The following is a 22453-nucleotide window of genomic DNA, read 5'->3' on the forward strand; positions in this document are numbered from 1 at the left end:
TCTGGTACTTCATTCTGATCGGTTGAGTCGCCGTTGTAAATTAGTCTACAAACCTACACCAAATAATTATTTTTATGGACTAACCACTCCACGTTGTGCCTAACAACATTCTAAATTCACTGTAAACCATGGCTTCATGGGAATTATTGCTTTATTTAATGAAAGACTTCAACATTTTAATACTTGCTAGATAATCTAGTATTCATGTGAGAAGGCAGTGTTACAGTGTAGTTTATTATTTCAATCATGTAATTTCCTGCAATAGAAATAAAATACTATTTTCGTTTCATATCATTTGACTGTTTTTTTTTTTAAAGTATTACAATCATGTTTTTAAATATTTATTCTGTAATATCCTTATAAATCAGTTTTTATCCTTAAATTGTTTCCTCTATTGCCTCTGAAATTTGCCTACAATCATAAAGTCAATAAACTGCCATAAAAGTGCTTTATAGATACTTAACAGTAAATGTAAACTTTGAATGCAAAGTTAAAATATATTGAACATTCAATGAGATTTTGCAGAATGTAGAAATACACACAGTGCATTTAATATTACTACAGTAATGCTTATTTGTAATACAAGACCAGACGCTCTTTAAACTGGAGTGTTATTTGTGCAACATTTTCCATTTTCCAGAGTTCAGAGTTTCAGAGTTTCTGTCATGAACAAGACAATTACTATCATGCAAAAATGACAAATATAAAACCTAAACAACAAAATTATAACATTCAACAAATATTACACAATATAAAAGTAAAATAATTCTAAACTATTGTTGTCATTTCCTTATTTCTAAAACAGTGGATTTGAGCTCCTCATTTATATCCGATATCACTTTGTCTCAGGTGTGACCTGGGCAAGATGATGGCGAAAGAGTATCCTCGTGAACATCTTCAGAAGGTGTTAGACAGTTTGACAGCAGTAATGCAATGCTATCGAGAGGTCCACATAAGGAGGCAAAGAGCTGACAGAGCATGATGAGATTCTGTTTAGAACATTTCAGTGCGGTTGGTTGTTTTTCTCTCAAATGCTCACATGCAGTAGTGTATGTAATGGCAGTCTTATGTCTTTCTTTTGATGACTGCAAATTCAGTGTAATAGGTAGAAGAGCAGTTTGTGAGAGGTCTTGGGCTACAAAATGGCAATTTCCCATTGGGTGGGTGCCTGGGTGGTGTTGGAGATAATGTCGGCCTTTACCGGACACGAAGTCTCTACGGGGATTTCGCCGTTCGACTTTTCGTAGTTTTCAAAGCTAACGTTGTCATATGTGGCTTGGTCTTTGAGCTCCATCTCCTTGGCTTTTTTCTCTTGAATCTTTAGTAGAATTGCGTTGTTCACACCAGGACCTGAGAAACACAGACAGTCAATTTTATGAGTTAATAAAACCATTCAATTTTGCTCAATCCAAACCTGTTCCAACTCTGTATTTTGTTCGTTGTTGTTGATGTTGTTGTTTTTTTCTTTTTTTGTTTGTTTATAATTGTTTACAATTGTTTTGTTCACTAAAAATAACAAAATAGCGACTTTATTCCACAATATCTAGTGATGGGTGATTTCAAAACACTGCTTCATGAAGCTTCGAAGTTTTACAAATCATTTGTTTCAAATCAGTGGTTCAGAGCACCAAAATCACATGATTTCAGTAAACGAGGCTTCATTACGTCGTAAGTGTTTTGAAACTTCAATAGTTCACGTGACTTTGGCAGTTTGATACCTGCTCTGAACCACTGATTCGAAACAAATGATTCGTAAATCTTCGAAGCTTCATGAAGCAGTGTTTTGAAATCGCCCATCAAAAGATATTGTGGAATAAAGTTGCTATTTTGTTATTTTTGATGCACAAAAAGTATTCTTGTTGCTGTTTTAAATATTGTGACGAGCAGGGCGGGCGAGAGCCGTGAGGGAACGGCGGGAGGCCGGTGATGCGAGAGATAATGAGCTCCACCTGCGAGGCGCACCGGCCTTGAGTCTCTCACGGAGGAGCTCCGGAAGTATAAAAGGAGGAGCGATGACAGTGAAGGACGAGAGAGGCCTGGATATTATTTTATTATGTTTGTATGGCCGGCAGACGTCCGCAAGGGTCTGCCGGCATTACTTTAGTTTTGTATTTGTTTATTTTGGTATTAAAACTTTGTTTGAACGTTCGCTGGTTCCCGCCTCCTTCTTCCCATACTACATGTTACATTGGTGCCGAAACCCGGGAGGAAGGAGGGACATGCTGTCGGAGAGCCCTCGTTGCTGAGGGGGATCGTGGTGCTGCGGAGGTCGGGCAGCGCGGGAGTGAAGACCGCGAGAGGCTGCCCGAGGCATTGGTGCTGGAGCCTAGTGACAGGTGGGATGGAGAGCTCACTGCCGTGCTCCTGGGATGAGGTGGGGTGGCTGCCGTCCAGGAGGGAGCGGAGGAGTCGTCACCGTCCGCCGTGGGCCGGAGCCTGCTACCGTCCGCCATGAAGGGGAGGAGCAGGGGACGGCGGACTCGCTGCCGGCTGCCCTCAGCCGGAGGAGCCATCGCCGGCCGCCAGGAGGCGGTCGAGGATCGGGCCGTCCACTGAGCGTCGAGTACCATCGCATGGCACCGCGAGAAAGAGCCTCTCGGCTGGCTGAGGACCAAGCGGCAGTGTGTCTGGGAACCGGACCAAGAATTTTTTTTCCTCCCTTCTCTCTCTCTCGTTCTGTTGCTCCCTGTGCTTCCATCTCCTTTCTCTCGTCTCGTCTGTCCTTACCCCAAGGTGCTGCAGCCGCCGAGACAGGCCCCAGGGGGGAGTAGAACGCAGTCTCGGGAGTACCCCTCGGGCTGCGAGGGGCGATGGGGGTATGTGACAAGCAGAGCGGGTGAGAGCCGCGAGGGAACGGCGCGAAGCCGGTGACGCGAGAGATAATGAGCTCCACCTGCGAGGCACACCGGCCTTGAGTCTCTCACGGAGGAGCTCCGGAAGCATAAAAGGAGGAGCGACGACAGTGAATGACGAGAGAGGACCAGGCCTGGATATTATTTTATGTTTTATTATGTTTGTGTGGCCGGCAGACGTCCGCAAGGGTCTGCCGGCATTACGTTAGTTTTGTATTTGTTTATTTTGGTATTAAAACTTTGTTTGAACGTTGGCCGGTTCCTGCCTCCTTCTTCCCGTATATACGAACTGTGTTACAAATATGTTTTTAGTAGCTTTCTGCACATTGAAAAAGTGTTATTGCTGGCGATGCAGGCCTCACTGATCTATTAGATTTTATCAATGATTATCTTAATTTGTGTTGCGAAGATGAACGAAGGTCTGGAATGACATGAGGGTGAGTAATTAATGACAGATTTTTCATTGTTTGGTGAACTAACCCTTTAATTGAGTACCACTGACATAAAGACTGAGTGTGTGGTTATGTGCTTGCATTCATGTCTGGAACATACCAAAGTAACTGAGCAGCACAGGCAGAAATATGAGGCCGTGGGCCATGCCGAGTAGAGTGATGACCAGATTGAGTCTGAAGAAGAAGATCTGGATGAGCTGGGCTTTAGCAAATGCCAAAACAATGATTCCAGGTAGGTTGGTCATTGCAACTCCTGCAAACACCTGGGAAAGAGAACATGGAAATATGTAATGGCATCACAACTAGACTGGAATAGCATAGCTAAGCAGGTCTTAAAGTCTAGCATCTTTGTTATTCTGGTACTCACAGCACTGCCCATGTTTGCTGTGGCTTCCTTTGCTCTTTCCACTTTTGTGTGGCAAATGCTGAGAGCAAATGAGCGTGTTATATGAGATACAAACTCCACTGATATTCCAACAGCCTGCAAAACAAATCGACCACAAATAATGTCAGGGATTGCTCATGACACAGTCATTAGTTTTATGAAATGCAAACTTGCAGATGAGTATCTCCAACACACTCACCGTCACAAGGTTAATAAGCGAGACGGCATTAAAATCGATGCCCCACAACGCCATGACGCCAACCGTATCCACAGTGATCATCACTATAGTGAGCAGGTTCAGAAAGCCCGATCTCAAGTCCATGCCGAGCAGGATACAACACACAACGAATGTGGGGAGAAGACACACGGCGATGTTGAACAGACCCTCATTCACGATGGTCAGATACTGTTCGTAATACACATATGTAATACTGCAAAATGAAAGATCACAGAGTCAGTGCACAGAGATCTTTAAACCTGGGCCAGCTTGAGAACTTAATGGAAACTTTACCGTTATAGTATGTCTACAAGACATTTTAGTCTATTAGATATCGATTTATTAGAATAGATATTGTATATACACTAAAGTTTCATGTATTTAAATGTATTATTAAAAATACATTTGTAATAACGAAGCTGCAATTAAATACACTGCTGTACAAGTATACATGAATCATCCCCATAGCAGATCTATACAGGTGGAGCTGGGGAAGGTGGAGGGTTTCTGAAAGCGCGCTGCAAACTGCTACCACAAACAATAGGCAAGGATTTCCGATCAGCTGTGCCCTATAGGGAATGATGTAATTGCAAGCAGATTTGGTTAAGGATTTTTGAGCCTGCGCCATCTAGTGTTTCATGGCAGAACTTTTTATTTAAAATATAATAACTTTAGTGTGTTATTCAATATTACATTTAAAGTTAAAATTTCAAGCACTTTACGTTCCGTGAGCTTTATGTTTGTAAACATATCAAAATAAGTGTACTGTACTTCTTTAAAGCATAAAGAATATTAAAAAAAATATTTAAAATGTACTTTAAAGTAAAGCTTTTAATTTGTCATTATTACAAAGTGCCCTTTTTAAGTGTACTTAAGTGTGTTAAGAAACATTCATGGAAGTGTATTCTCCTTAAATACACTTAAGAGGCCTTTTATTTAGTTAATAATACATTAAAAACAGACAGTACTCAAAAATATACTAGAGAGATCTGAAGTACTCTACAAGTGCACATTCTTCACCAAGTGAGCCACCAATTACCACTCAGAATTAACACATATACCTCACTTTTCAAGATTTTGGTTCAACTTTGCTTTTTAAACAGGAAGAATGAAATGGCTCAGAAAAGCGAAAAAAATAACCACTTTCTCCTTAATAATAAATATCTATTAACATCTTTAAAAATGTTTTTAATGGTTTCATGACATCCCTACTACACACAATATTCTATCCTGTAATTGCAAGAAATGTATGAAGTAGCTCAAGGATCTGTGATGTAGTTTTGCAATTTATGAAGTAGCTCAAGGACGTGTTATCATTCAATAATATTACATTTACTGATTATCCCTTCTTATCTTATCCCAGAGAAGAAACAGCAAGGGTAAGGATGGTAAATACAGAAAGATAAGGAAGGATTAGAAGATGACACCTACGTGTAAGGGAAGACCTCAAAGTCAGGAGAAGTGCCTGGGATTTGCCTCATGGCCAGTGTGATATTATGCGCCAGTTCTCTGGCCTTCTGCAGCGCAGCCGTGAACTCCTGCGAGTTGACCAGAGGAGTGTGGTAGGCCATAAACCGAGAAGCTGAAAATATAGAGATGCCATGATGAAGTGAGTCGACCGAAACTTAAATGTGTCTTAAATGAGCTGTCTGTAGGCCTTAAATCCCTGTTGAAAAAAACAGCATTTGCTGGTTAGGTATGTTTTGAAGCATGGAAGCTGGTTTGAGCTAGTTTAAGCTAGTCAAGTGCTGGTCCTAAGCAAATAGCTCCAGCTCAGGACCAGCATTAAGCAGCTCAAATCATCTTCCATTGCTTCAAAACATACCTAACCAGCATATGCTATTTTTTTTCAACAGGGAATCTGAAAGAGAATTAGCATTTTAGCGATTAGCGGTTTTCAGCTTGTGAGTAAAACAGTGGCCTTTTCACATTTTATTCTATAACATAAATTACACTTAGACATCAAACATTGTGAACAATCCACCAAATAAGGACTAAAACTACCATAAAGATGTGAGTTGATGTGCTTAACGAATTGAGACAACTGTTGTAGCCATTGTAGCTTAGCGACTTCAATAATCACGTTTGAGGTACTGTATGAAAGTGAGTAATTTATGTTGTAGAACAAAATGTTAAAGTCTCTTACAGTAATATTAGTAATACATTTTACTCATAAATCGGAAACTGCTAAATTCTGAGGGATGTGAATTAATCTACAAACTGATGTTATGACTGAACAGCTCTATAGAACAGGGATTCTCAATATTTTTGACTCCAAGGCCCCCAGTGTCCCCATGACCATTTCCAGTTGTTTGTGATTACCGGATAAAAATTAAGGGCACATAATATTTTTATTCACAATTTCTACCTGATAAAATTTTTTTGAGCTTGGCATAATTATCCTGACAGCAACATAGTGACGGCACAGATCCGGCCCACATCTGTTCCGCGTATAAACCACATGTACCAGATGAGGGCCGGATCTGGGCCAGACTATGTTGCTGTCTAGGTAGGAAAATGTTTATTCATTATAAAAATGCCCATTTCGTTTTAATATTTTATCAATTACCATAGCCATTTTCTAGGTCTATAAATCAAACTATTAAAATCACGTGACTTCATACGTCCAGGTTTTCGAAAACCGTATAGAAATACAGTTGTTGAGGGGGTGAATTAAAATAGGAAATAACTTGTTTTTTTAGCTGTTTTATCTTATTTTAAATTATGTAATGTCATTTTGAAGTCCTATTGGAAGTTTGCTGACACCCCCTAGTGGACCCCGGCCCCTTGGTTAAGAACCACTGCTATAGAATGTGAATGCAAAATGTTACACATACAAATTCATGTATCTTACCTATTACTTCCCCAGTTTCATTGTCTCTAATCACAGCTTTATCATAAGCTCCCAAACCACTGGAAATGAAATGAAACATTTTTAGTCAATACACTATTTTGCTGACCATAATAATGGACAGCAAATATTCTAAATATTCAAAGCTTCTCTTCAGTCCTTCAGATGACCAGATGCAGTAGCTTTTCTTACCCCTTTGGACACTGTAGGTCAGGTCTGTTGCTCAGAAAGTCTGGCAGGAATCTGTAAAACTCTTCAACACTAGGCCGCAGAACCCCATCTGCGGGGGTTTTCATACACTTCTGGGTACACGTAAAAATACCCGCTGTCAAAAAAAGTTTATATTTAGTTGTCTGAAAATGTTGCATTGAACCATATGCATAACAAAGAACAAGGCTTTAAAAGTTAACTGATAATTTATACATATATAAACACTTACTCTCATTGGCAGGACAAAATGATCCTATGTTTGAGCCAGTCGTATAGAGACGACAACATTTAGATCCAGGGTTCAACCAGTCAATATAGTCATCCACCCAGGAGGATGCTGGGATAGCCAAATAAGATCTAGAGCAATAAGCAAGACTGTGATTTTGATCTCCTTGTATTTTGTAAAAATTTATGAATTTCTTTGATTTAAATCCAATCAAGTGGTGTCTGCAAACAAGTTGGTAGTTCATAATGACACCATATTTAATAAAAATCTGTCTCTTTACCAATATAAAGTTCTTTGTCACTATTCTACCATTATAGAATGACTGCAGAGGCAGTATTCTAAGAATACTAAGAGGCAGAAGTAATAAAAGCTATTTTGTCACTGTCATTTCATTGTATAATTCTCAAACATTAATGCTGGTATCTTGACAGGACCGTGTCACTGTGAACTTTCAAGATCGATAACACAAATCTGAAAGTTCAAGGTCTGATGTGATGCAAAACGAGGTAAAGAGTAGAGGAGTGCTACCAGAGCACCACATTACATTTTTAGTTTATTCAGAAGGACATGTCTAGGGGAGATATATAGTGCTCACCGCTCAGGGAACTCTGTGGCGTATCGGATCTTCTGCATAAAAGAGAACTGGTCACATCCCACACTGGAACACACTGCATTCATGCCCTCTTCACTGGTGAAATTGAATCCTTTGGTCGTGATGAAATACGTTGGCACACCAACCTCGAAATACTTATTAAGGAATGCAAAGTATTCCAACATGTAGGAGTCCTGGTAATATTTAGACACAGAGGAAGTTAGAGACAACACATATTATTGAATAACTGATTTATTTATTTATTTTTTCTTAATTGGCATTTTGTCATGTATTATTGTTGGCAGGCTAGTACGGTGTTAAATAAACTTCTGTACTTACAGTTGGCATGGCCAGTTCCTGATCTAACCCCACTTTTACATTGAACAAGAGGAACACAGAGGCACAGAACATCACAAGGAACACCACCATCTAAGAGAACAAGACATCATGATATTAAACTACAAACCCGATTCCAAAAAAGGTTAGGACACTGTACAAATTGTGAATAAAAAAGGAATGCAATAATTTACAAATCTCATTAACTTATATTTTATTCACAATAGAATATAGATAACATATCAAATGTTGAAAGTGAGACATTTTGAAATGTCATGCCAAATATTGGCTCATTTTGGATTTCATGAGAGCTACACATTCCAAAAAAGTTGGGACAGGTAGCAATAAGAGGCTGGAAAAGTTAAATGTACATATAAGGAACAGCTGGAGGACCAATTTGGAACTTATAAGGTCAATTGGCAACATGATTGGGTATAAAAAGAGTCTCTCAGAGTGGCAGTGTCTCTCAGAAGTCAAGATGGGCAGAGGATCACCAATTCCCCCAATGCTGCGGTGAAAAATAGTGGAGCAATATTAGAAAGGAGTTTCTCAGAGAAAAATTGCAAAGAGTTTGAAGTTATCATCATCTACAGTGCATAATATCATCCAAAGATTCAGAGAATCTGGAACAATCTCTGTGCGTAAGGGTAAAGGCCGGAAAACCATACTGGATGCCCGTGATCTTCGGGCCCTTAGACGGCACTTCATCACATACAGGAATGCTACTGTAATGGAAATCACAACTTCCAGAAAACATTGTCGGTGAACACAATCCACTGTGCCATTCGCAGTTGCCGGCTAAAACTCTTTAGGTCAAAAAAGAAGCCATATCTAAACATGATCCAGAAGCACAGACGTTTTCTCTGGGCCAAGGCTCATTTAAAATGGACTGTGACAAAGTGGAAAACTGTTCTGTGGTCAGACGAATCAAAATTTGAAGTTCTTTTTGGAAAACTGGGCCGCCATGTCATCCAGACTAAAGAGGACAAGGACAACCCAAGATGTTATCAGCGCTCAGTTCAGAAGCCTGCATCTCTGATGGTATAGGGTTGCATGAGTGTGTGTGGCATGGGCAGCTTACACATCTGGAAAGGCACCATCAATGCTGAAAGGTATATCCAAGTTCTAGAACAACATATGCTCCCATCCAGATGTCGTCTCTTTCAGGGAAGACCTTGCATTTTCCAACATGACAATGCCAGACCACATACTGCATCAATTACAACATCATGGCTGCGTAGAAGAAGGATCCGGGTACTGAAATGGCCAGACTGCAGTCCAGATCTTTCACCCATAGAAAACATTTGGCGCATCGTAAAGAGGAAGATGCGACAAAGAAGACCTAAGACAGTTGAGCAACTAGAAGCCTGTATTAGACAAGAATGGGACAACATTCCTATTCCTAAACTTGAGCAACTTGTCTCCTCAGTCCCCAGACGTTTGCAGACTGTTATAAAAAGAAGAGGGGATGCCACACATTGGTAAACATGGCCTTGTCCCAACTTTTTTGAGATGTGTTGATGCCATGAAATTTAAAATCAACTTATTTTTCCCTTAAAATGATACATTTTCTCAGTTTAAACATTTGATATGTCATCTATGTTGTATTCTGAATAAAATATTGAAATTTGAAACTTCCACATCATTGCATTCTGTTTTTATTCACAATTTGTACAGTGTCCCAACTCTTTTGGCATCGGGTTTGTATTACACATTTTATTATATAAAAGCATGTAAAGGACAGAAAATCTCCAACCTCCTTTGTTTCTTCAGTAGAACACAAATGATGATTTTTAACTCCAACCATTGCAGTCTGTCAGTCGTATAATGCATGGCAATGGTAACAATCTATGAGAGTAAAAAAGCATGCACAGACAAATCCAAATTAAAGCCTGCGGCTCGTGACGATGCATTGATGTCCTAAGACACGAAACGATCGGTTTGTGCGAGAATGTTTTTTTATATAATTTTTTACCTCTAATACACCACTATGTCCAACTACCTTGAGTGCGCACACAGCATCCGGTGCGTGAGGTGTGTACGCGCTCTGGTATAGTGTACGCAAGCGCCAGAAGTGATCTCTCACGCATATATACGTCACTCATTGTTTACACAGTGCGCAAACATTGTAGGTACGACGACTAATCAAAATGGTACTTATGTGCTTATCCGGATTGTTCAAAACGACTTGAAACTAAAAGATTAAGTTCTCTCGCGTGAACTCATTCAGGAGTGTTGACTTTCCACGTATTCTCAACTTCTGAGCCTGCTCGCCTGAAGTTATGGTTGACTGCTCTTCAGCTGGATATCAACACACCCATTAACGTGCTAAATTTGTTGAGGGTCTGCAGCGATCATTTTTCCCCTGATGATTTTACATACCCAGGAGATGATCACGTATGACTTAAACCATCAGCTGTGCCTATGGTTTTTCCACATCCAACTGAGGTATGTGAACAAAATCTTTGTATGTGTCTTTTTTATTTGTAAAGCTGCCCTCACGAAAAATAACAAAATAAAATGTTTTTTAATGGTTTACTTCCATTTGTATATCAACTGTTGTACTACAGGCACCATGTTTAAAGCCAGAGCCAGAGCGCATACACACCTCACGCACTGGATTCTGTGCGCGCGTTCAAGGCAGTTGGACATAGTGGTGTATTAGAGGAAAAAAATTATATAAATACTGTTCAGTTTCTCGCACAAACCGATTGTTTCGTGTCTTAGGACATCAATGTGTCGTCACGAGCCGCAGGGTTTAATTTGGATTTGTCTGTGCATGTTTTTTGACTCTCATAGATTTTGTTACCATTGACATGCATTATACGACTGACAGACGGCAACGGTTGGAGTTAAAAATCATCATTTGTGTTCTACCGAAGAAACAAAGTCACCTACATCTTGGATGCCCTGGGGGTAAGCAGATAAACATCAAATTTTCATTTTTGGGTGAACTGTCCCTTTAAAGCCTTTATATATAATTCATTATAAAAGTATTTTAATGCATTATTTATGCCTTGTATGGTCTCATGAATAATTGTAACAACAGTTATAATACATGTCTATTCATTGTTGTACCTTTAGAAAGTATAATGCATTAAAACACTTGACAAACAACCAATTTCAGATGTAACAAGGAATCTGAAAATATTACAATTATAATGCATTTATTTATTTTTTTTTATGAAAAGATATAATGCATTATGGATATCTTTATGATTCCTTATAAATTAAGGCTTTAAGTAAAGTGTTAAAGGTTAACACAATAAAAAATTGAAATGCTTTTCTTTTCACTATTGTTTCTGTTATTATTATAGCTTTTAAAATGTATTATTGGTTACTTGCATCAAAAAATTAGTACAATGTACTTATTGTGTTTATAGTGTATTGCAAAACACTTTTGCTGCTATTGAGGTGGGATACGGGTAAAGTTAGGGACAGGTTTGGTGGTCTGGGTAGATTTAAGGGTGGGTTAAGGTGTAAGGGATGGGTCAACAGTGTAAATATAAATGTAATTACAGAAATTAATTACAGATGTAATTACATGCAGGTATTTTTTTTTTATTTAAGTGCATGTAAAAACATGTAAAATCTATGAATAAAAGACATTTGAAAAGTAGCAATTGTAATTAAAATCATAAAATGCCTGTAGTTGAAGAAACCATAATACTGTAAAGTAGGAACGTACCACTATTACCCTGCTGACAGGGTTGAGCAGTGCAGGGGCGTAGTATTTTTTCATTAAAGGGAGCAGGACGCCCTGGTTGGGTTCGGATGGGTGTGGAGTTGACACAGTAACGCAGCAAGCTATCTCACAACGGTTTGCATCTTGTCGTCGAGCATCAAGTGAGAGAAGAGCCACAAAGGCAGTCATCTGTAGAACGAAGTCCATGAGCACAGCCAAAGCTGCGTACAGGGCAAACGACTTCACAGCCGGCATAGTGCTCAAAGCACCTGCAAAGAGACGACGAGGGAGTGTTTAGTCACTCGTACGTGTTTAGATGGAATTAATCTGAACCCATTGACTGTATTATATATGACTCATTCAGGAGCCGAAAGTACATTATTGCCACTATACATGAATCATATCACTCTTTAATTAGGTTGGTACATATCTGATGCTTTATGCTTCGCTGACATGCACAAGTGAGTAAAGGTCAAGCAATATAATAAATGTTTCTCATTTCTATCCATAATTGTATCGAATTTTTTGTTTTTTTCTCTTGTACTTGTGTTTTATGGGGTGAAACAGAGTTTAAGATCAGTGGGAGATTCTTACCCAGGAAGAAACAAACAGATTCAGACAAACTGCAAAGCAGCATGCTGGGAGCCACATTTCCAAGAACTCTCCCGATATGTTCCTCCCTCTGCTCTCCTGGTCTGCGCATATCTCTCTGATTGAGATTAAACATGGAAAAGACAGAAAGAAACCGTTTTATGAAGTTATAGTCATAGTAGTGGAGACTTAAATTAATATTTTCAAATTCAATGTGACCCTGGACCACAAAACCAATCAAAAGTCACACTGGTATATTTGTAACAATAAAACACAGTCAAAATTATAGTTTTTTCTTTTATCCCAAAAATCATTAGGATATTAAGTAAAGATCATGTTCCATGAAGATATTTTGTAAATTTCCTACTGTAAATATATCAAACATTCATTTTTGTGAGTGGATATGCATTGCTAAGGACTTTAAAGGCGATTTTCTCAATATTTAGATTTTTTTGCACCCTCAGTTTCCAGATTTTCGAATTGTTGTATCTCAGCCAAATATTGTCCTATCCTAAAAAAACCATACATCAATGGAAAGCTATTTATTCAGCTTTCATATGATGTATAAATCTCAATTTCAAAAAAATTAACCTTATGACTGTTTTTGTGGTCCAGGGTCACATATATGTATGTATGTATATGTGTATGTATGTATATGTGTATGTGTATATATATATATATATATATATATATATATATATATATATGCGTATGTGTTTGTGTATGTGTGGATATGGATATGTATGGATATAGACATGGATGGATATACACTACCATTCAAAAGTTTAGGGTTGGTACAGTAAAACAGAAATATTGTGAAATATTATTAAAATTAAAAATAACTTTTCTATTTGAATGCATTTTAAAATGTAATTATTTCTGTATTGGCAAAGCTGAATGTTCAGCATCATTACTCCAGTCTTCAGTGTCACATGATCTTCAGAAATCATTCTAATACGATGATTTGATGCTCAAGAAACATTTTTTCTGTAACATATTTTTGTTTGTAACAAAAAGTATTTACTGTGATTTTTGATTAATTCAATGCATCTTTGCAGAATAAAAGTATACATTTCTACAAAAAAAAAAAAGACCCCAAATTTTTGAACAATACTGTACAGAGCTGAGAAATAAGTCTGTAAGTGAAAAAAAAAGTTATTTTAAATTTAAAGCTGGCCCTAGAAAGTATGTCAGAAAGATAAGCTACAAAGAAAAACAAAATTAAGAAACAAGAATTACTCAAGTAACTCAACATACCTGATATTCTAGAACAAAAATGAAGATGTTATCAGCTCCCACAGCAAGCACGAGGAAGGGCACCACCTGAAGAATGACCAGTGAGGACGAAATCCCAATCCAGGCATAGAAACCCATTGAGGCTATGACAGAGCAGCCGACGACCAGAATACCACCCAGTCCTACCAAGAACTTTGAGTCTACCTAAGAAAACAATCATACAACCATGGTTTGTTAAAGCAGCATTAAAATATATTTACTTGTCAAACTAAACCAATGGATAGTTCATCCGAAAATACTTTTAGAAATTTGGAAATGTCCTGATGTTTGACCTGCTAATGTATACTCAATCTAAAACTATTATAAACATAAGCTTTTACAATTATTACTCTTTATTTTTTCTCCATACAAAGATCTCCATACTCTGTCAACTAAGAAACAAATGTGGAATAGTTACAATTTTGAGAAAAAGATCAATTAAAAAATGGAAAACATTTAAAAAAATGAGGCTTGGGATATATATTCATATGTAATTCTAAGACTATTATCTATTGTACAAAAATAAAATATTATATAATATATATTTATAAAAAAAATACATCTATATGTATCTTCTTTTTGATATCCAGAATGTATCATTTGAATTGCTCAGGGGTGCGTTTCCCAAAGCGAACTATGGTCGCAAGTTCCGTCGTTACCAATAGAGTTCAATGGGACTTGCAACCATAGTTGACTAACGATGCTGTCGGGAAACGCACCCTAGAATAGTTAAAACATGCTGGAGTTTCCATTTATTTTGAGGAAAGAAATGCTTCTTCCTTTATTCCTTGTTATCAGAAATGAGGAAATTCCCAGTAAGCCATTAACCACTCCGTTACTCACTCACCAGGATACGCTTGCAGGATGAATATTCCCCAAGAGCCACGGCTATGTAGAGGAAGATGACAGCATAACTTATCATGAATATGGGGATATCCTCTGCAGTCGTTCTGTTAATCTCATCCTCCAAAGACCTCTGGAAAGCACCAGACCGTTTGATTATGAGACTGTTAAACACTGACATCATTGATCTCTACAGCATGTGTTCAACCAGAATCTCACCTCAGCCATGTAGGCAAATGTGAAACTTGTGTTTGGGTTTTTCTGATATTCCTGGACAATTTCAAGAAACATGCTTTCCCACTTTTGAACCAACTTAAATTTAACGTCGGATCGTGCATAATTGTTCAGGGAGAAAGTAAGGATCAGGGCCTCAGCAGTGGTGTATTCCTCATCTGAAATTATAATGGAAAGATGAAAGTCAGCTCGGTAAAACTTTAAGACAATGATGAGATGCTAGCAGCTAGTTTTGAGCCTTACCCTCATATCCTCCTACAGCCAGGAAGGGAAAGACGGGGCCTCCGTAGTCTGCCATGCAACTCATGCCAAGAGCTGTGATGTCTTTAAATGATAATGGAGAGCTGTGGGCAAGCAGAATATAATTATGTTATGTGTGATATTGTTTTTATTAAACAGTTCAATAAACAAGACTCATTTGAGTAGCTTATATTTTAGGCACGGTTTATATAGTCTATTTTTGCATCAACAACAAAAATTGTTCTAAACGAAGCTCAATAGGTGCTGTTTTATTCCTGAATGAAATTGGTTGAGTGACTAATTCAATGACTCTCATAAAGACTTAATTCGAAATAGCAAACTACTCTTTCTTTTATATTATAGTAGCAGTATCTTAGAATGCTATATAGGAGCTAGTCACTGGCTTCAACCCAAATATGCATGATTCCTGCACTATATAGTAGGCAAAAACAGTATATGAAAGAGTAGTATGATCAAATTCACAGTATTCATAAAACAGTATGCACAAAGTACCCAGAAGACCTTCTGCTCTGGAAGTGCATGTCCTACGGATACTTTACATGCCATGAGGCCATGGAAGAGGATTTGTGAATGGTTATGCAGTGATGCAGCTAATGCTGGTAAGTCAGATGACAATGACACTCATACTAAACATATATTTTTAACAGTTTCAAAGTACTTATTAAAAAGAAGTACCTACCCAGAGTATGCGAGTAGCCATAAAGACTGTGACTGAATTTGAAATAGCATACTAGCATATGTTAATAGTTATATTGTATTGTAGTAGTAGTACATATACTAGCTTAAGAGAAGAGTATGCTACAGAATTCTGAATTGAACTAGTTCTTATTTTGTCCTGAATGAATCATGTATTTAATCAATCAGTGAGCAAATGATTCAATGACTGACTCATAAAGAATCACCTGAAACACTGTAAAACACTGTCTGAAGTGATACAAACAGTGAAAAGTCCCAGTGCTTGGAACAAAAACTTGTTCAGTGGAACTCCAAATAGCTGGAAATGTAAGATAAGGTGATGTAAGAACTACAGATATGGCCATGTGACTTACTTTACACAGTAGATGAAATGGTCCCTCCAATCGACCTCCTTAGTCACACCGAGTTCTGTCATGTTTGCTTTGGCATTTAGGTTGTCAATGCTATTTTGAAAGTACTGTGGTAGACTGTTGACAGCACAGTCTGTTAAAGAGGGGTTGTCTGGATTGAGTGGCGCATAGCAAACATCCTTTAAGCTTGCAGTTCGGTTTAGTTCATCTGACCAGAATTCAATTGCCTGGATTCTCTGCTGAAGCTCCAACAGCTCTATGATCAAATCTGTGAGAAAGAGAACATACTCAGTAGGCCTATATTTTATTGACTGAAACATGAGATTCAGTGGAACAGAAAATTCTCAAAAATAAAACACTGATTAGGACTGCATGAGGCTAAAGGTACACATCCATACTTCACAGTGGTTATTCAAATTGTGAATGGATAATATTATAGAAAGCTATGAGCAAAAACATTTTCCGGTGAAACGATAGACTTCTCACAGTATGCTGAACTTTGGCAGTCACGTAAGGGGCATTCGGACTGAATAGTTCTAGGAACACAGTTATAAGAACTAGCCCTTAGTTCCCCAAGAACTAATTTCTCCCCAGGACCATGTTCCTGATTGCTTTTGCACAGGCAATAGGAACTCTGAAGCAGCCGACAACGGCGTCTTTTAGTGCAGCATTTACAAATGCTAAAAAAACGGTGGATGGAGGATGCCGTAGGCTGTGTTTGTTGTGTGCCGTGGGTTTCATGATAAAGGAGAAGGAATGTAAATGCAGAATTTATGTGACTCAAAGAGCAAAAAGTGGGGCTAAGAGATGAAATCTCCTATGATAACTTTCAGTATTACATATCATCGAGGCAGAGAAAAAAACACAACCCTGCAGACAACAGGTAAATGCCGTTAGCGCTGTTTTCCATGTTCGTGAAGTAATATGTTTACTCTGCTTTTTAAAAATGCTGGGTGCCGGTGTTTGACATGCGTTTGACCAGTCAACATACACTATAGTGCTGGTTTAGACCCTATTCTGAAGTAAAAAAAAATTCCTAGTTTCTGCGGTGCGAACACGCCAAAATCCGGGTACTTCAGCCAATAGTTCTAGGAATTATGAAAAGGTTCCTCTGGTGTCAAAGCCTTACATGTAGTCTACTTAAAACCTTTCTTACAATGGACTGCAAGCTCACATTCATCTCCATTTAATCAACAACTGATGGATAGGATCAAGATCGAACCCATTTTTTTCCTTTTCAATAATCCATGCATGGTACATTACAATATGGAAGAAAAGATCTGTTGCTACTTCTGTACTTCTGTTAGCGAACCCTCCAGTGGCTGGGATTCGTACGTTTTTGCAGGATCTAAATGATGCAACTTTAACGCAGCGGGATTAGATGTAAATAGTATGCCTTCTTTTGTACATGTTTCACGATTATTTGTTGTGACAACCATATTTGTAATCACAATTATTTTTTTGATTGATTGTGTAGCCATCAAACTAATTATTTGACCAACATGTGAAACAATAGGAAGTTTTACCTTTAGAGATGATGCCACTGAAGTTCTGTTTGCCAAAGAGTAAAGAGTCATAGGAGTGGCTGGGCCGGTCTGGAGCTATCAAGATCAGCTGATTGGTGCGATAAAATGGATCAAAATGCGCATCATGGAAATCCTTCTCACGCATGGCACGACTTTGAGGTGCTGACCATAGCTGGACAGGATCTGTGGTCAGTTCTATGTCTTTTATTCCCACTGCGAATACCATCACAACCACAAGACAGACCAGAAGCACAGTCAGAGGATATCGTGCCATTATGGTTCCCCAGGTCTGGAAAAGAGACCCTAGGAAGTCCTGAGTGGCAAGACTGGCTTTGTCAGAGCACGTAACATCTTTAGGAGTGATTTTATGTTCAATCTCATTTTCGTTTTGGTCCTTGGTCCTCTTGCCTTTCTGAGCCCTCCTTGACTTTTGGAAATAGGAAACGGACTCTAAAACTACGTAACACATAAAAAGAAAAAAGACGCAGGCAAAGATTGTGATGCAGATGACAAGGATGCCATCTAGTCTACCAATCAAGAATGGTTTTGGTAAAGGTGCTGGCGGTGGTACAGCTGGACAGGATTGCTCACAATCCTGACAGGAACAGGCCTCACCACCTGTAGGTGTCATCTCGTTGCAATTCAATGCTCTTCCTGCAAATGGAAATGCTCCTGGTGGGAGTCCAGCGGTCTGACCTTCTGGCAAGAGCCTGAAATTAATATCCAGAGGAGCCAGTCCATTGCTGGAGTCACCCTGGAAATCATACCAGCGTTGCGGCGTACACAGAGTCGAACCATAGCGGCCGCACATAGTGGCAATAGCGAACCCTCCAGTGGCTGGGATTCGTACGTTTTTGCAGGATCTAAATGATGCATCTGAGAAGTTGGTGGATATGTAAGCCTCGTAACCTACCACAGCTTCCTTGACAATGCCAGAGGGTTGCGTGATGTTTGCGGTTTTGGTGATTGTTAACAGCTGACTTTGGTTGGGACTGCAGGTGGTGGCACAGTGGAGATGTGCAAAGTTGTCTGCGCAGGATGGGCAGCGGATCAGCACGGCTTTGGACAATGTCAGGCTGCTCTGTAGAGCTGTGAGCTGCCTGATGGAGCAGCAGCCGAGTGTTTCACCATCACCGTTGGCGAACATTGGGCACACAGATTTGAAAAGTTCATAGTGGTCTCCTGTCACATTCACAGCTTTTCTGTAGTCCTTACATGGTACCCTAGGGGGAATAAGAGCCCCCTCCACAGCTGGGTTTAGGCCACAGTCCTCATAAAATGAGCAGTAGCCTGGTTCATGCTGAGCACCAGTGAGAACCTGCAAAAGACAAAGATAAAACATAGATAAGGATGTAACAATCTGTAGTTTAGTCAACAGTAGATCTGTATCACTGGATCTTTAGCGCTCAGAACTCAACAATAAGGGTCTTGCCAGCATTTGATTGCAATGTTTTTGAAAAAAACATCTCTTATGCTCACCAAGGCTGCAATTATTTGATCAAAATTACAGTAAAACAATACTACTGTGAAATATTATTATGTAATAAAGTAGTTATTAATAAGTAATAAAGTAGAAGTAGATATTAGGCTTCCTATTAAGTCTTTTAGTACAATAAATTAAAAAAAAAAAAAGATCTTGGGCTGGTTTCACAGACAGGGCTTAGCCTAAATCAGGATTAGGCCTATAACTGTGTTCTATTTTAATATATTTTAAAATATAATTTATTCCTGTGATGGCAAATAATTTATTCCAGTGTCACATGATCCTTCAGAAATGTATTATTCTAATATTTCTGCTCAAGAATTTATTTTTTGTGAAATTTTTTTTTTTTTTTTTTTTAGGATTCTTTGATATCATAAAAACCACATTTATTTGAAATATAAAATATACTTTCAGTTGAATTTAATACATACTTGCTGAATAAAAGTATTAACTACTAACCCTAAACTTTGAATGGTATATATTATTCTTTTTTTCATTAAAAAATAAAATAAAATGAAGGAAATTAAATGTTTTCTTTATAACTTGTAACGAATAATGTTCAGAAGTATCACACTCTGACTCACACACATTTCACAGTGAGAAAAAAGTGTGGATGTGATCAAATGAGGTGATATTTGTTTCATATTCACAAAATTAAAACTACAAATAAATCTAAAATGATTCACCAAAATCACAAACAAATACACAAATAATAAAAAAAATGAGATTAGCAAACATACATTGATAAATGTATTTAGTTTAGTAACAGATTTTAGTCTTTTGCTAATGCCTCTGACTAATCAACCAATCATACCATAGCCAGAAATTTTTTAATAAAGCCAAGTCTGGATGGGTATATTGGAAAAAGCATAACATCAACCGATTTTGCTGAAATGATTCTGAATTTAAGGACAACCAAAATCCATTGGCAAAGACCATAGGCATAAATGTGTATCCATGAAATTATTATTTTTTATTTATAGACAATATTCATTTTGCACATGCTGACAGAAGATATTGTATGGTCAAAAATCCATACACATTTCAATATCTCATTATTATGAAATGCGTTACATTTATTTGTGGATCAATTTTCTATTTGTGAAAATGAAACAAGTATCACCTCAACTCATATTATTGATCCCTATCCCGCATATAAAAGAGACTTGTGGAAGCCAAACTTTGTTATTTAAACATTTAAAACAGCCCATTTCAGATATTTTGTAGGATGGTGAAAACTTACCACGCAAACAGCAAGTGACAACAATGTAACGGACCGTCCCCAGCTCGTTCTTTGGAAATGCATTTCTCTTCCTAAGCATTTACTCTTCTGTGCATGTGGAGTGTTAGTTCCAGCTGAGAGATGAAGGCAGGTGGACGTCAGGAGCTTCAGGTAGCAGAGCGATCCCTGCTCTATCTCTATCTGTGCTGATACAGTAGAGAAAGACAGGAGGAAATGAAAGGCTTTCTCACTCTCATTGGATGAACATAAGTGATACTGATGATGACCAGAGTCTTATCTGGCCTGATGTTTCCACCAACCAACCAGAATGGACAAAAGCCAATCCAGCTCACTGATCATTAACTAGATGGGCAGACTAAACCAAAGGTGTCTGTGTAGATGCTATGGAACTTTGAAAGATCAAAACACACCCACCAAAACCTGATAACCACCCGATGACTCTCATTAATAAAATGTGCATTAAACTATGGTCTACACAACTGCAAAACAACTGCAATTTTATTTTCCTTTTTTTCCAGTGGTGTGATTCATATTTGTACACAACAAAATTCTGTTCCTCCAGTGCTTGCTCTTTTTTTGTAAAAAAAAAAACCCAAAAAACAATAATAATAATAATAATTCGCTAAAGTGATTTAAAATTCTTTTTTTTTTTTTTTTTTTTCTTGCAGTGAAATCAATTAACCGTTTATTGGTAGAAAGTCTATTGAAAGACATTCAATAAAGACCTCTGGAGGAGTTTCATCATTGCTGAAAAACAACCAAACAGGTAAGATTTATGATACAAGACCAAATAAACTTGTAGGTTTTGTTTGGCCATGAAACCAAGAGACAAATGAGTCGCTTACATCATATCATATTGTACACTACACTACCATTCAAAAGTTTGGGGTCTTTTTTAAAGTCTCTTATGCTCACCAATTTATGCATTTATTTAATCAAAAACAACTGTTTTCTAGTTTAATATATTTTAAGATTAATTTTATGTCAAAGCTTAAGTTTTCGGCATCATTACTCAAGTCTTCAGTGTCACATGAACCTTCTGAAATCATTCTAATATGCTGATTTGCTCTTTTGTGGAAACCATTATACATTTTGTTTTTTCAGGATTCTTTGATGAATATAAAGGTGAAAAGAACAGCATTGATTTCAAAAAGAAATATTCTGTAACATTATAAATGTAATTACTGCCACTTTTTTTTTTTTTTTTATCAATTTAATGCATCCTTGCTGAACAAAAATGTATTAATTTCTTTAAAAAAATATTTATCTTACTGACCCCAAACTTTTAAATGGACAGTCATTTTGTAATTAATGATATGACATGTCTCTTGATGCTGATCATTTTTAGCATTTCCTTGGCAGAAGCTTTAATATAATCTAAAAGTAAGCTAAGATAATTGTTTTAAGAATAGTTCAGTTATTTATTTGATAAAAAGCTTAAAATAATTGCGTTTGTTGTAGCATTCCTCATTTGTAAGTGGCCTTCAAATGAAAGGAATAAATGTAAATGTAAAAAGTATTAAGGGGACAATGCAGATTTGGTCTTTATCACAAAATAAACCAAATAGATTTCCAAAGCCAACAAATGACAACAACAAAGAGAGAAGGCAGAAACAGGCAGAACAATCAAGAAAAATTGGAAGGGTTTAGAGAAACAGAGAGTTATTTAGCAGCAGAACAAGTTAGCAATAGTTCACTATGGTGTGCAACGTGATCTGTACCGCAGGTGTTTGTAAGAATCAGCAGAATTGTGCATGTTTTGTAATCTATCAGTTTTCTTGCATCACACTGTTTTTTGCTAGTTCTTGTAACATTTTACATTTCAAAGAATTTCTCAATTTTTAAATTAATAAAAAGGGGGTAAATGAAGTAATGTAGTAACATTTAAATGTGCATTTACTCATTAATAAGAAGTTACTGATCAGATACAATTTGGTTTTAGTTGAAAAATATTAAGCTTCCATTCCACAGGGTCCAAACAGACCTAGGAAACTTACAGTTTTTTTAAATATATTTATAAGGGGTAATTAATTCCAAATGCGTTTGCAATTTTTCCATATTCATTATCAGTTCATTGAGTTGCGTGTTTAATCTTATCATCCATCTGAACCTTATTGGATTGCTTTAACTGATATTCCTGAAGGA

General features: G+C 37.6%; 1 protein-coding gene across 1 annotated transcript; it reads right to left on the minus strand.

The window, feature by feature from the left end:
• Positions 1–291: 291 nt before the first annotated feature.
• On the minus strand, positions 292–20558 carry npc1l1 (NPC1-like 1). The gene is made up of 19 exons (XM_048210422.1): positions 20309–20558; positions 17583–18900; positions 16060–16324; positions 14993–15093; positions 14735–14907; positions 14520–14648; positions 13655–13837; positions 12401–12515; positions 11810–12075; positions 8125–8214; positions 7789–7979; positions 7197–7324; positions 6950–7082; positions 6761–6819; positions 5338–5488; positions 3889–4120; positions 3672–3785; positions 3405–3567; positions 292–1350 (listed from the first exon to the last, which is right to left on the minus strand). The coding sequence occupies exons 1-19, from the start codon at positions 20369–20371 to the stop codon at positions 1136–1138; spliced, it is 4089 nt and encodes a 1362-aa protein (XP_048066379.1). The 5' UTR covers positions 20372–20558; the 3' UTR covers positions 292–1135.
• Between the last annotated feature and the right edge of the window lie 1895 nt (positions 20559–22453).

The sequence above is a fragment of the Megalobrama amblycephala genome, linkage group LG12, assembly GCF_018812025.1.
Source record: "Megalobrama amblycephala isolate DHTTF-2021 linkage group LG12, ASM1881202v1, whole genome shotgun sequence".
Lineage (NCBI taxonomy): Eukaryota > Metazoa > Chordata > Actinopteri > Cypriniformes > Xenocyprididae > Megalobrama > Megalobrama amblycephala.